The following is a 14,040-nucleotide window of genomic DNA, read 5'->3' on the forward strand; positions in this document are numbered from 1 at the left end:
TTTACAAAAAAAGTGAAGCCTTATTTACAAACTCCATGCGTTTTGTGTTAGACCGATCACTGCAAAGAAAACACAAAGACACGTATGTTTTAATATAAAAAGGGAGAGTTTCAAAGGCCAAAGGATGTGAGGTATTCCACTCTAATACCACTCAATTGCTTACAGTGGTGGCCCAAATTAATAGAACACATGGCATATTTAAAAGGTTTCAGTTGTTTTTATTGAATTGGCAATTATAATAACCCATAAAACAAATAAAATATCTACAAAGTCATCATTATGCTCTATAAACCATAGAATAACATTATAAGGAGATTTAGCTCATTTTCCTTACAAAAAAACAAGCTAGGCCTATTTCACTGTCAGTGTCACACAATCATATTCCTTCACAGAAGAAGCCAAATTACTTGTGTAATCATTGTTAGGTGTGATCATGGTTAAATGGTGATGCAAGAGTCTTAGGACACAGCTGTGTGATTCTTTTGAATGTACAAGGCCTTTCCTGCTCATTAAGTGATTGGTAACATCAGGGTTTTGTCACTGAGGCCACACCACCAACTGGTATAAATTCAAAGCCTCTAGAAGTAGTCTTGAAGCACATGTTTATCTCTGAACATGGCTAAGGGAGAAGAAGGAGCTAACGAGTGAGCCACAGGTTCGAATAAAGGCCCTTTTTGATGCTGGCTGGAGTTACCACTGCATATCCAAGGACGTGAGATGCAGTCCAAGCACTGTAAAGTACACTTTAGACTGCTTTGATGCCAATTCACACCAGAACAGGAAGAGGAGAGGTAGAAAAAAGTGTTGTGGACTGGTGAGTCCAAGTTTGAACAGTTTGGCAACAAGCGAAGGGTGTATGTTCGATGGGGGGAGGGGAACAGATATAAAAATTAGTTTCTCTTGTCAACAATTAAACACAGAGGGGGTAGTATTATGGTGTGGGGTGTTATTTCAGCCTCAGGAACAGGTGACTTAGTGAAAATTGATGGCATCATGGATAAGAAAGTATACCACAACATTCTGGTGAGGCACGGAGTACCATTTGGGAGTCATCTTATTGGGCCTGGATTTATTTTCCATGAGGACAATATAATGACACTATGCCAGAGAGATGTGCTGCTGTAATTGCTGCAAAAGGTGGACATACCAAATATTAAAGTTGAAAGTGGATAAAAACAGTATGACTCACTTCACCTGATATTTGTTGTGCTCAGAGCAAACATCTGCATGTTTCATGAACATTATGAAATGAAATCATGTTTTGGAGGCAAAAAAGGTCAATATTTTCAGATCTGTCAGGTGTTCTAATAATTTTGGCAACCACTGCATATATGAATAAAACATTTAATGTTGTTGACAAAGCTGTGGAATTGATACCTAACATGTAATCACACTTTAAAGAATATCTATAGGATTTTTGAGGATCTTCTTAAACTTACCTTCTGCCAACATCCAGGCATTGGGAGTCCATCTGGACCCTATAGTGGAGAAAAAAGAAACAGGGAATATTATATATTAATAATATATAAATATTATATTTATATATCAATATTTTAACGTAAACAAGGCTTTCGAGGTATTGTTTAACCATGCTGAAACCCCAAAGTGGCTAACCATAATGCTATGATGTAACTAATGTAATTGTGAGACTGTGATGTGCCAAAGGTGCACGCAAAGACAATATTATACAATAATAAAAAACAAAGAAACAAAAAGTTTTAATAGATTAATTTATGTTGAAACAAACCAGACATGGTAATGAGAAGCATGTTAGCTGAATCAAAAATACAGTAATTAACAATTGGACACACTACAAACTCGTAAACATTGTAAAAAGCACAAGAAAAACTCAAGCTTAAATATTCATGCAAATTATCATTAACAATTTTACTAAAATGAAGTAGGACTTTTATATTGCATATATACTTTAAAACATACATGCCCTAATGCTCTAGCTTAATAACAAGCGTTCATTCATATATGCAAAATGACACAGTCAAATGTATAGTTAACTGAAGTCTTTAAACATGGTGATTCAGGATATGGCTTGAAGACTCAATTTCTTCTCTTCCATAGGATTGAGTGCCCAATTGGAACAGATATATGAGAGGGAACAGAAGAGGGTTAAAGGCTGGGGAAGAGCGACTCATGCTGACACTGCACTAAGTAACGTCTCAGGAGGGGTTTGACACAAGATGGATTATTTAAGGGATCCAAGGTTAATTAGTACTGGTTATTTCATCTGAGGAGAGCAAATACTATTCAATAAGCAGAAAGTATTTAATTTTTTTCACTTAGGAAAACTAGAATAAGATTAAATGTTATTCCAGAAGGTGAGAAAATCACTAAAATGCTGATAAAGGTGCTAGTGAGCAGTTAATGCAGTTTTAAGTGGCCACAAGATGCACAACTAAGTGGATAGTATATATTGCATGCAAAAGGGTGTATTAAACTATAAGGGAATAAATTACTACTATTGATGCTAAGATACAGTTGGGAAACTTATGTTAAAATGCCTTGTGACTTTACCAATAGAAAGCAGATAGTACATGCAGTACATGTGTTAAAAGGCAATGGGATACACTACATTAAGCTCTGCTCCACTATTTATGTCATGCATGGTTAAATTAAAGCTTTTTCACCAGAAGCATGCATGAGAGGTGCTCAGCAATGTGGGCGCAAAGCTGGCAGCATGCACAGAGAGGTAGGAAAAGAGGATACTGTACCAATTGGCACGGGGCATCCAGCCCATCCAGGCCAGGCTGACCTGGCTCGCCCTTTTCACCCTTAAAGCCCCGGAAACCCTGTGTCATAGAAATGGAACTGGGAGTGTTACTAGGATAGAGGCTGCAGGCGCCCTTCCGGCCTCCAGACGAGAGAGCACGGCACAGGGCAGAGAAGAGTGGTCCAGTGGTTTCTTAGCAAACCAGCGTTTCTTGATATGACCAGTGTTTTAACTTATGTACTTGTAGACCAATTTGTCCTGGCTTTTGTCCTAGAAAGCATCAGGCTTGGTTAGCTAGATTTAGGAACTCCAGTAATTTTTCGAGTAGGCTCCAGTTTTAAATGAATGTTTTTTAGAAAAACAATGCAGGTATTTCAGATATCAAGGATGAGGTGAGTTGCCATTTTGACCACGAGACTACTCTTCTCTTAAGGCTCCACTTTCTTCAGTTTTCCAGCTCTCAGCTGGGACATACCAATGGGCAGGGTGCATCTAATCCAGGGGCACCCTGTTCTCCTTTCTCCCCCTTAGGCCCCTTTTTGCCCTTCTTTCCCTTCTCCCCCTGTGGACACAATAGCTTGGTCAGTGGAAGAATATGTCTGATCAGAGAAGTTTTGTATAGTGTTTTGAGACCAGTATATGTATATGTATCTTTTTAAACTGTATTTAAAGGTGCACGTAGTAGCCTACTTTTTGTTTATATTATATTGGTTGATATGGAAGTCTTGAAGTTATATTGAAAAGTAGTGTTAACTGCATCAGGCAATAGCTGATTACATTGTATATATGCTCTATTCATTCATGAATCTGGTCTATGAACGTCTGTTCACTCACCACCATAGGTCACCCGCTCACTGCATGGACTCTCACACTACACAGACTGTTACACTATACCCTGGACTACATTTCCCATCATCCATTGCACTGATTGCACACAGCTGTAACCAATCACATGCTCACCTGAAAGCTATTACACACACTATATAACATCCACCCAGATCCTGCTCAAGTCGCCAAGTATTGTCTGCGTTTATTACTCTCCTAGTAATAGCACTTTATGGAGCCGGTTCCAGTTTTGCTAGTTTAGTCATAGTCTCGCCTTGCCTGTTTTCCTGTTTTCAGATTCTTGCCTGTGTTTTCGGATTACCCTTTTTGTCTTGCTGTTTCGGACTCTGTTTGCCCCTGCCTGGATTATTGCTATGTACCTGGATTATCTCTCTTTGCCTTGCCCTGTTGGATATTGTTCACCGTCGATCGACCCATGCCTGTTTACTGGACTGCTCTTGTGTTTTGCCTGTACCATACCCGTTCGCTGGTGTTTCGACCCTGCCTGTGTTTGTGACCACGTCTTTTAATAAAAGCTTTGCACATGGATCGGCACGTCTCATGTTCTGGTTACTCCGTAACAGAATACTCGGCCCTACAAGGATCCAGCAGCATTTCACACGGGCATTGGCCAGGTATGGATATGGCAAGACTATTATTAGCCCTCGAGCAGGGCACACGAACGCTCGAGGACTATGTACAAAAGTATTTAGATCTATCTTATTTTTCTGATCTGCCAGACTGTGTCCTGATAGACTTTTTCTGTGAGGGCATTAATCAGCCGTTAAAGTCAAAGCTCATTCGAGTGGGTCCGCGTTCATCACTCGTTCAGTTTATGGATTATGCTTTATTGACTGTTGGTTCATCATATACTGTGGGTGTCGCGGAGGAACGCGACACAGCGTCCGCTCGCAAAATGGCGGACACAACAGCGCCCCATTATATCACAGCTGCCAATCCTGAATTAAGTCAAGTCACAGCTGATCTTCCTGAATCAAGTCAAGTCACAGTTGATCTTCATGAGTCTAGTCAAGTCACGGTTGATCTTCATGAATCAAGTCAAGTCACAGTTGATCGTCATGAGTCAAGTAAAGTCACAACTGATCTACATGAGTCAAGTCAAGTCACAGTTGATCGTCATGAGTCAAGTCAAGGCACAACTGATCGTCATGAGTCAAGTCAAGGCACAACTGATCGTCATGAGTCAAGTCAAGGCACAACTGATCGTCATGAGTCAAGTCAAGGCACAACTGATCGTCATGAGTCAAGTCAAGGCACAACTGATCGTCATGAGTCAAGTCAAGGCACAACTGATCGTCATGAGTCAAGTCAAGTCACAGCTAATCTTCATGAGTCAAGTCACGTCTCAGCTGTTCATCCAGAGCCTCGTCACATCTCAGCTGTTCATCCAGTCACGTCACGTCACAGCTGATCTTCTTGAGTCACGCCACGTCTCAGCTGTTCATCCAGAGTCTTGTCACATCTCAGCAGTTCATCCAGAGTCATGTCACATCACAGCTGATCATCCAGAGTCACGTCGCATCACAGCTGATCATCCAGGGTCATGTCACGTCCTGTCTGTTACACCCAGATTATCAAGGTCAGCCCTTCGGTATCCCAGTTTGGTATCGGTCAAGCGGCATGGCATCTATTCATCGAGGTGGTGAAAGGTCTACTGGGGTACATACCAAAATTTCAACAGGTCCTTCAGTACACATACATGGCAGGGTTCGATTGGGTTCATGTCAGGTGAATTTGGAGGCTAAGGCATTCACAGCAATTCAGCATCATGTTTCTCAAATCACTTCTTGACATTTCTGGCAGTGCAGCATGGCGCATTATCCTGTTGGTAATGGCCATTACCGGCAAGGAACAAAGTTGCCATGAATGGGTGCATTGGTCTGCAATAACATTCAAATACCTGACAGGTGTCAGTGATTGTGCCCACAGGCCTGTGTCTGCACAACAGTGCATCCAGGTGCCATATCTGCTGTTGGTTATCGTCATATCCACGCTTGGCCATCGACTTGATGCACCAGTAATCTTGATTCGTCAGACCAGGCCACTTTCTTCCAATCAACCATGGTCCAATCTCGATGCTCAATGATCTTGAGCCCATTTCATGCGTTGTTGGTGATGGCATGCAGTTAGCATGGGGACCCGGCTGGGTCATTGGCTACGCAGGCCCATACGCAGAAGGCTCCAATGAACTGTGTTCTTTGACACATTGCCCTGGTCACCACTGTAGTAGCTGCTGGTGATTTGTCACACTGTGGCCTTGTCGCTGTGAACAATACGCGACAGCCTCCACTCCTTAGTTGTGGATAACACATGGCTGGAAGACGGTTCATCATTTGGCCATCCGTGCACTACTTTTAATGCATACTCACAAAAGAGGCATGTGAATAACCCACAAAGTGAGCTGTTTTCGAGATCGAAATTCCGAGGCGCTGTGCCATCACTATCTTTCCTTTATTAAAATCCGATAAATCAGCAGTTTTTCCATTCTAAAACCAAACACTCTACTGGCCGAAAGCTGGTCCTTGGGTGGTATATATACTGATTTGTGAACTGCACCTGCAGCACCATTCGGTTGCCAGCCATACTTATTGCTCTAGGCTGGCGGTGATCATAACATAATGGATCATCACTTAGCAGTTATTGAACTGAACTGTACTGAATAATGACACTACTGTGTTACTAAGTTTATTTTTTAAAGGAGTGGTTCAATGGTTTTTTTCTAGGCTTCATTGTGTTTATGGAGTGCAGTCTAACATGCTTCGTTTAAAAAAAAAGCATTATTTTTCACATAATTTACCTTTATTCCACACCGCTCTGTCCCTTCTCTGAGAAACGATTGTGTGTTATGAATGAAGACTTATGAATGAATGAAACACCTTTGTCCGCTTGAGAAACGGTGTCTCTTCTGCGGCTCGGTACGCATTTTTTTTTGTCTCGAGTAAGACACTGTATGACTTTCACGTTACGTGATTTGACTGACTTTTACGTAGAAAGGGCGACAGCGCACCGCATTAAAAGAAATGACATAAGCGGTTTTCATAACCGCTGGCCAAATTCAAAAACTAAACTAAAATCATCTTTTAGAGCAAGGGGGCCCCCTGGTGTTTCGGGGGCCCTACGCAGCTTGCGTACTTTGCATATAGGGAGGATCGGCTCTGGAACACTCTGTGCACCATTACCTACTGCAACAAAATATATTGGCAAAAATCTTTTTTCCTAGACTGAGTTGTCACAATATAAGGAATCAAATGCATAACTGAATGAAATAGTAAATGATTTAATGTGGGGAAACATTTAATATACATATATATATATATATATATATATATATAATAGTTTTACTTAAAAGTGTTGCTAGAAGGGAAAGGGAGGTTTTGAAAACAGGAAACGTTAGATGGGAAAATCAGATAAGAGGACATGGAATGAGAGACAAGATTAACAGCAGTCTTACAGGGCACAAGGGAAGAGAAAGAGAAGCAGGGAAACACCCCACAAAAGCCCACCCCCCAACAAACCACACAGGCAGAAAAACGGTATCTCCATCATGTTGTGACAAAAACAGAAAAGTCAGTTCTCTCCATTTTCTGCTTCTTGGTTATAACAGTGAATTAAACATTATGCATGAATTAAACATCATACACAAACAGTTCAAATTTGACATTACAAGAGATTACATTGATTTAGAATTTTAAATGATGACAATTAAAGAAAAAATTATCCATGGTAGATTGAATTAAACACCAAAACAAATGTGATGAAATGGTCATGCTGCATGCACACATATTTTTAGGAAAGCGATACAGTTTTCTGGAGAAAATAAAGCATAACGCATAAAGCATAAACTAGAAATAAAGCATCTTGGTCTTGGTTAGGCATGTAACCCTGGTTCCCGCAATAAAGAACAAAAAGCTGTGTCAGGAGCTGACTCCCAGGGTTGACGAATGTCTGAAGTACCCCTGTGTCACCAGAGCTTCATAAGGAAGTGCCCAAAGAATCACTATAGACTTTGATGCATTAAGTAAACAGAAGCAAATAAGTATGCTACAGGCTATGCAGAGTCTTGTTCTCTATTCAGGGAACCAGGGTTACATACATAACTGATACATACAGGTTTATGTATTCCTTTCATACGTTCACTCGACCTATGAAAGCTGTCAGTAGCTGACGCATTGGAACCCCTATACCATATACAGTATTTAAATGATAGAATTTAATAAATGTGAAGGCAAACTCATCCTGTCTATGGATTTATGCAGGAAACTACATAATGTCTGGATGAAAATTGCTAAAAGCAAGAAAAAACACCATCTTCAGGCATTGAATGTGCAATGAGAGTTGTAAAAGCTGATGGTCAAGCTGGATGACCGTTGTAGACTGCACCCCAGCCTACTAGTGAGGCATCTTTCATAATCATCTTATGAAATGATTCTCATTGCTGACATGCTAAGTCTTTTGACTGGTCTAGAATCAGCTTCAAGGTTCAGCACACGGATGCCCTGAAGTTGCAACTGAGCCAGGGCAGCATCTATGCTCTTTGTAAATGCATGAGGTGCTAAGACTAGGCCAAAAGCAATCACTCAAAATTGGCAAGCTTTGCCCCCAACATGATCTAAGTAAATCAAAATAAAATCTATTGTGATAAACCAACCTCCTTGCCAAATCTTTGTCATAATATATGCTTTTGTGTAAGCATCCTAAAAATGCACATCTGAAGAGTATAGTTCCAAGATGGGGTGTAAGGCAGGGTGCAACGTTTATTAATAGGGCGAAGACGGTACGAGATAGGCAGCAAGCATTTCTGCTGGGATTGCATATACCCCTGCTCCACTAAATCTATGATGGTGGTGAAGTCAGAAGTAGGATTACTTAGTTCGGATTAGGGACACAAACTAAGAATCTCTAATTACAAGATCTCGATCACTCATTATGGAGATCTGGAAAGAACGGAAGCAGTCTTCACAATGGACACAAAGTATAACCAGCCAGAAAGCGGTTATTCAGTTTGGACTGCTTTCCTACTGGGATGCATCTGGCCAGTCCAGTTTTACACTGTTGACAACATGTGAAACCACCTTAGTAAACTCTTTAAAAGCTTGAGAGGGCCACGCCTACTGACTGCTAGGGGTCGTCAAACCTGAAAGAAACTGCACCATGTGCACACAGCTCATCATGAGCAAATTCAACTGGAGGAATACAGTTGACATGATCAGGTGAGAGACAGGTTGGATCCCCAGGGATCTCATGAGGTGCCACAACAAGGGCACAGACAGAGTGACAGGGGGTTGACCAATCTTTTGTTCTCAAAAAGAAGGTGAGCCAGGAGCAAATCACTTAAACTTTTATTTATTTATTAGTTTTCACAGTGCACACAATCAGATGTACCACTGAGCGCTGCTCAAGCATGAGAAATTAGGTATACACTTCCTAATTGATGAGCAACAAAGACATGAGATCCAAACAAGCTGGTTGCTGAAGCATAAAATTTCAATGCAAAGAAAAAACTAAAATGTTTATCACAGGCTAGATAAATCGCTTCCTGCATGAAGAATACAAAATCTGAGGAGTTTTGGTATGGATGCTTTTCTATGGAGCACACAGTGCCTTGAGTGTTTCTATTCAGGCTTCAGACAATTTATATGGGTTTTTTGATGCAGAATCGAGTGAACCTATGAAAGGGAACCATATTTAATATATTATGAAGGTTATATTTATCATAGTCTCAGCCTCAGATGCCAAACCCTGTCATGTTAGAAGAAAGCCGTCGTGTTTACAACTGTAACAATGAGTGCTTATCAGGATCAACTAAATGCTGGATTTTCAAAAGTATGTGAAATATTCATAGTTTGTGGCATAGAATCTTAAAAATATGTCCAAGAATTTACGCACCAGTCTGTTATTGTGGCGGCATTTCCACGCCCATAAACATGATGCGGCACAAAACGAAATGTGATTGGTTGCTTTACCTGTCAGTCATATGGCCTCTTGGGCAGGCCTTAGCCATTCAAAGCAGCCAAGGTTCCCAGACCTTCTGCCTTCAGTCTGAAGGTCTGGCTACGCGAGACTATATTTATGATAACTTATAAATAAACTTAGCATTGAGGTCAATGCAGTGCAATCTGATTTACAGAACCTTACTTGAGTGGAGGAAAAAAAAACATCCAAAACAAAAAAAGAAACATCCTTTTATCGGGATACTGCATTTTAAAGATAATTTTGTAACATCCAAATAAGCCTTACAGATGTTTTTTTGAAAGTGTTTAAACAAATTTTTTTTTCATTGTTTACTCATTATTTCATTCCTGTTCATCAGATGTCTGTGAAATCTGCTCCATGTATGTAATCTTTTAATGTTCATAAAAAAATATTTACATATATTAAGAAATTTGATGAAAAAAAAAAACTGTTGAAAGTGGGATGACGTTCATTTTTTTAGTTTATTACATAATTTATAACATTTCAAAACAGAAATGTGTCAAGGTTACTGTAAATTATTTCAAGTGCCATGCTAATACATCTACAGTATAAAACTAGATGATTTTGTGTTATTAAATTAAACTACTTTTTATGACCAATATCCAGAATTATATATTTAATTAAACAACTGTATATTTAGACGTTAGGATATGTTAGGACTTAGTTTTAGACTTTTAAACAACTTAAAAACTGAAATGGGTCTGAATTTCCTGCTTACTACATATTGCAGTGGCACATTCCGTGACATTAAAAACTGAACATAGTGGCACAGTGTAAGTCTATTAAACAGGCAGGTAAAACGAAAGGAATCATGCAAGAGAAGAAGCCAATACAGGGCCATTACAAAAGCAAGAGCCTGTTGTCAATGGACTTACTCTGTATTTCTTGCTGGAGCAAGAATCACTGTATAAATATTTTCACTTGACAATAATAAACAAAGAATGATTTTTTTCTGGCTTTTATGAATATGGGATGGTAAAATGCTATGTTAGTAATGAAACTCTGAATGATGACAAACAAATATTTATACAAATACAGTTGGAGTAAAAAAAATACGTGAACCCTTTGACTATACCAGAATTTTTTTTATTAAAAATCGGCTATAAAATTTTAATGTGAACTAAACCACAACAATAGACAAACACAGTTTATTAAAACAAATGAAAGTGCCAAAAACATGGCATAAACATTCATCGTGTAGGAAGGGGAAAATGTGTGCACTCTTAGATCACCCTTAATGATTTTAAATGTATAAGGAAACCATGTTTGTCTGTTGTTTCAACTTCAGTGAAGATCAGATTAAATTGTGAGAATAATTTATGCTGAAAATCAAAGAGTTCATAAACTTTTTCCTGCAACTATAAATATTGCTATTTGCTATTGCTATTGTAGAAGAGAATCCATTAAATGTAAGATCTTCACACTGATCTTCAACTCCATGGCCCACATTCGGTCTATATAAAGGCTTTGTGCCTAAACTGCTTTGTAAATGTCCATTGACATCAGATCTAATCAATAAAGAGAGTGAAAGTTTCATTCCCTGTTTCACAACATCTATGTCACAATCACCTTTTCTCCTCTTTCCCCCATGTTGCCCTTGTCTCCCTTTAAGCCTGGTAACCCCTGCAAAAATACAACTTCAAGTAATTACAAATGCCTGGATACTCATTGGTTCAGGGGTAAAGATCTTCAAAGATATTGCTGACAGCTACTAGAGGGCAGAACAGTTGCAGGAAGCAACCCAGGAGACAATAAATGATAAGAGTCAACACACAAGCAGTAAATGAGTGACAACTTACATCCATTCCAGGTGTTCCAGCAGCTCCCTTCAAAAAAGAAGAAAAAAAGCAAAATATTTTCTGGAACTACAATACTGAATATTGTGACCATTATTAAATGGCCAAATAATTAACAAAAATGAATACTTACAGGTAACCCATATGGCCCTCTGGGTCCAGGATCACCAACATCACCCTTCTCACCCTGTGACAGGTACATTGAACAGCACCTTTTATATAAACAAATCTAGTGTCTAGTATTACCATAAACCCTTAAACATGTTAAGGCTGTGCTGTGAGGATCAGCAGGTGTCCCTGTGCTGGTCATTTTAAATCCTGAGATTAAACAGTAAAACACTGTGAGAATTCAGGTAAATCAGAGATTAAAAACATAAACTAGCATGCAATATTCATATTGTTTAAGTGTAATTGTCTACCTTACAGTTCTATGCTAAAATTAGGAAAAAAGCAGAAAACAAACATAAAATTCTAAATAAAAATAAAATAATAATAAAATTATATAAAATAATAAAACTTACTCTATCGCCCTTTGGACCTGCTGGACCAGGAGTCCCAAGTGGTCCATCCATACCCTATAAATAAAGGAGTGTATAACGTTTTGTGCTTTCATAAAAACTTACGTCAACACAGTTAATTAGGAAAATCAGGTTACCGTTTTTTTTAAGATTCTGCTCTCTATGTTAATCTTTAGACTCTATCTTTAGTAATTGGTCATGCAAATCTCAAATAAATACACGGAGGAGCATATCAAATAAATGGCATTTTAATGGATGAGCAAGTGTTAAATCTGTGTTAATGTCAAACTCAGCAGCAGAAACACAGAGTATCTCCTGTTGTTGTTTAATCTCTCACTGTCACAGAGAGCTTAACATTAATGAAACATTACCAAAGAGTCTAACCACATTCCCCCTTCACCATAAATGTGTCACATGACCTATGGAATCAAATTCCCACCAAATGTTTTGCAGTCAGGGATAAAAAAATAACAAGCGTGAAACCAAAATTTAAACACATCTAAAATCATAATGCAAAATTATCCGAATTGCACACAGAATCATGCTTTCTTATATTTCTCTGTTTTTTGTGCTCAGACAATTTCTACACATATTTTTATTTTTTGTATTTTTATGCTGTTTTCCCCTTCGCTCTTGTTTCCACATTCTGCGCTTGCTTTTCCAAATGTTGCGGTTAGAGTTTAATGTAAATCAGGGTGGGCTGAAGTGTCTTCCTCGAAATAGAGCAAAATGAGAAAATAGTTACAATTAATAGTTACTGTTAATAGTACACTCACTCAAAATATACTTCTTGTTATATTGAATCAATTCAATAAATATTTGCAATGGTCCTGATATTAGGAAAAACACTATTCCTCGTGTTTTGCTTTACTGTATGTCATAAAATAAATTATAGTGCCATTCTTTACAAACAACATTTATTTTAATGCTAAGCCTAGATCTTATTTAAAACAAAACTAAAAACTGAACCTCCTGCTGGGCTCATATAGGCTTACCTCTCATTTCCATGAGTGAATCATTAGATGTGGTGTAGCCTAACATTTGGTTGATAAACTATTAGCCTATTTATTATGTAAAGATGGCTTTGTACTTCTCTTGTATCTGAATATCTACTTAAACAACATCCTTCACATATGCAAAAAATGTGTTTGGAAAAATACCACTGCATGGCGATGCTTGCGCTGACCGGCAAAACCTACATATTGTACAAAAGACAAGTTAATTTGAGTCACCAATACCTTATGTTTAAGAGGCTGCGATGTAAAGTTTGCAATGCTATAACTGATTATATATGTTGTGTGTGCGCGGGAGGCACCGGCGCAAACACTTGGGTTCCTCATATCAGTGGAAAATGTGATAGCCTATCCGTCAGATAAGAGCAAGACATCATTCAAAATGATCTATTTTTATTTGTGTATGCTACCTTCAAAATAACAGCGAAACGTTGTACTTTTGTAAAATAAAGAAAACATACAAAATGCACTTGCCGTCTCTGTGAACCTCTTCCTGAAATGAAAGAAAAACTCAGCCATACTGTCTAATGTTATACTTGTTACACAGAATGAGACATATATTTATAGAGATCTTGAAGTGCCCGCTTTTACCTGTTTACGTTTAGCTTATTTGACATTAAATGCATTATATAAGTCACTTTATTCCATGGTCTGTCTGAATACTGGATTCTGATTGGCTGGCAGGTATGCAGTAAAACCATTTAATGCACAGGTAGTTCCAAGTCAGTTTAATCACCGCTCTATATTAATGCGCTGCTTTAATTGATTTACACTAACCAACAAGCATCACTCGCACACACACAGGAGAGAGAGAGAGGTCAGAGATCGCTGATTGCGCTGCACACAGACACAAACTTGTTGTCAATGCTTCTCCGTGATTTTCATTAATAAAATAGCCTAGATACTAGATCGCTACATTATCTTCCCCAGCAACAAGGTGGTAAAATTATGGGGGTAGAATTGTTGCTTAATTCCAAATAAATAGATTATGATCCACAAATAAATAGAATGAGATCCACAAATAAATCTTAAAGTTTCACAAACATGAATTAAATTCACAAATAAATAAAATGAGATTTGCAAATAAAAAACATATTCACAAATATATATTTATGTCACAACCACAACTTTGCCTGGCATTTATTTGTGAATCGCGTCCTGTGCATTTG

General features: G+C 38.5%; 1 protein-coding gene across 1 annotated transcript in view; it reads right to left on the reverse strand.

Moving 5' to 3' along the window:
* The window catches only part of LOC107558967 (collagen alpha-1(XXV) chain), a 268,638-nt gene continuing 254,598 nt past the window's right edge, over nucleotides 1-14,040 (reverse strand). Inside the window, exons 26-32 of the mRNA XM_016242681.1 lie at nucleotides 11,862-11,915; nucleotides 11,474-11,527; nucleotides 11,344-11,370; nucleotides 11,114-11,167; nucleotides 2,727-2,804; nucleotides 1,440-1,478; nucleotides 1-59 (exon numbers count right to left, since the gene is read on the reverse strand). Of these exons, the coding sequence (XP_016098167.1) occupies nucleotides 57-59; nucleotides 1,440-1,478; nucleotides 2,727-2,804; nucleotides 11,114-11,167; nucleotides 11,344-11,370; nucleotides 11,474-11,527; nucleotides 11,862-11,915 (309 nt within the window). The 3' untranslated portion in view covers nucleotides 1-56. The remainder of the gene's footprint in view (nucleotides 60-1,439; nucleotides 1,479-2,726; nucleotides 2,805-11,113; nucleotides 11,168-11,343; nucleotides 11,371-11,473; nucleotides 11,528-11,861; nucleotides 11,916-14,040) is intronic.

The sequence above is a fragment of the Sinocyclocheilus grahami genome, unplaced genomic scaffold, assembly GCF_001515645.1.
Source record: "Sinocyclocheilus grahami isolate Dianchi unplaced genomic scaffold, SAMN03320097.WGS_v1.1 scaffold668.1, whole genome shotgun sequence".
NCBI classification, from domain to species: Eukaryota; Metazoa; Chordata; class Actinopteri; order Cypriniformes; family Cyprinidae; genus Sinocyclocheilus; species Sinocyclocheilus grahami.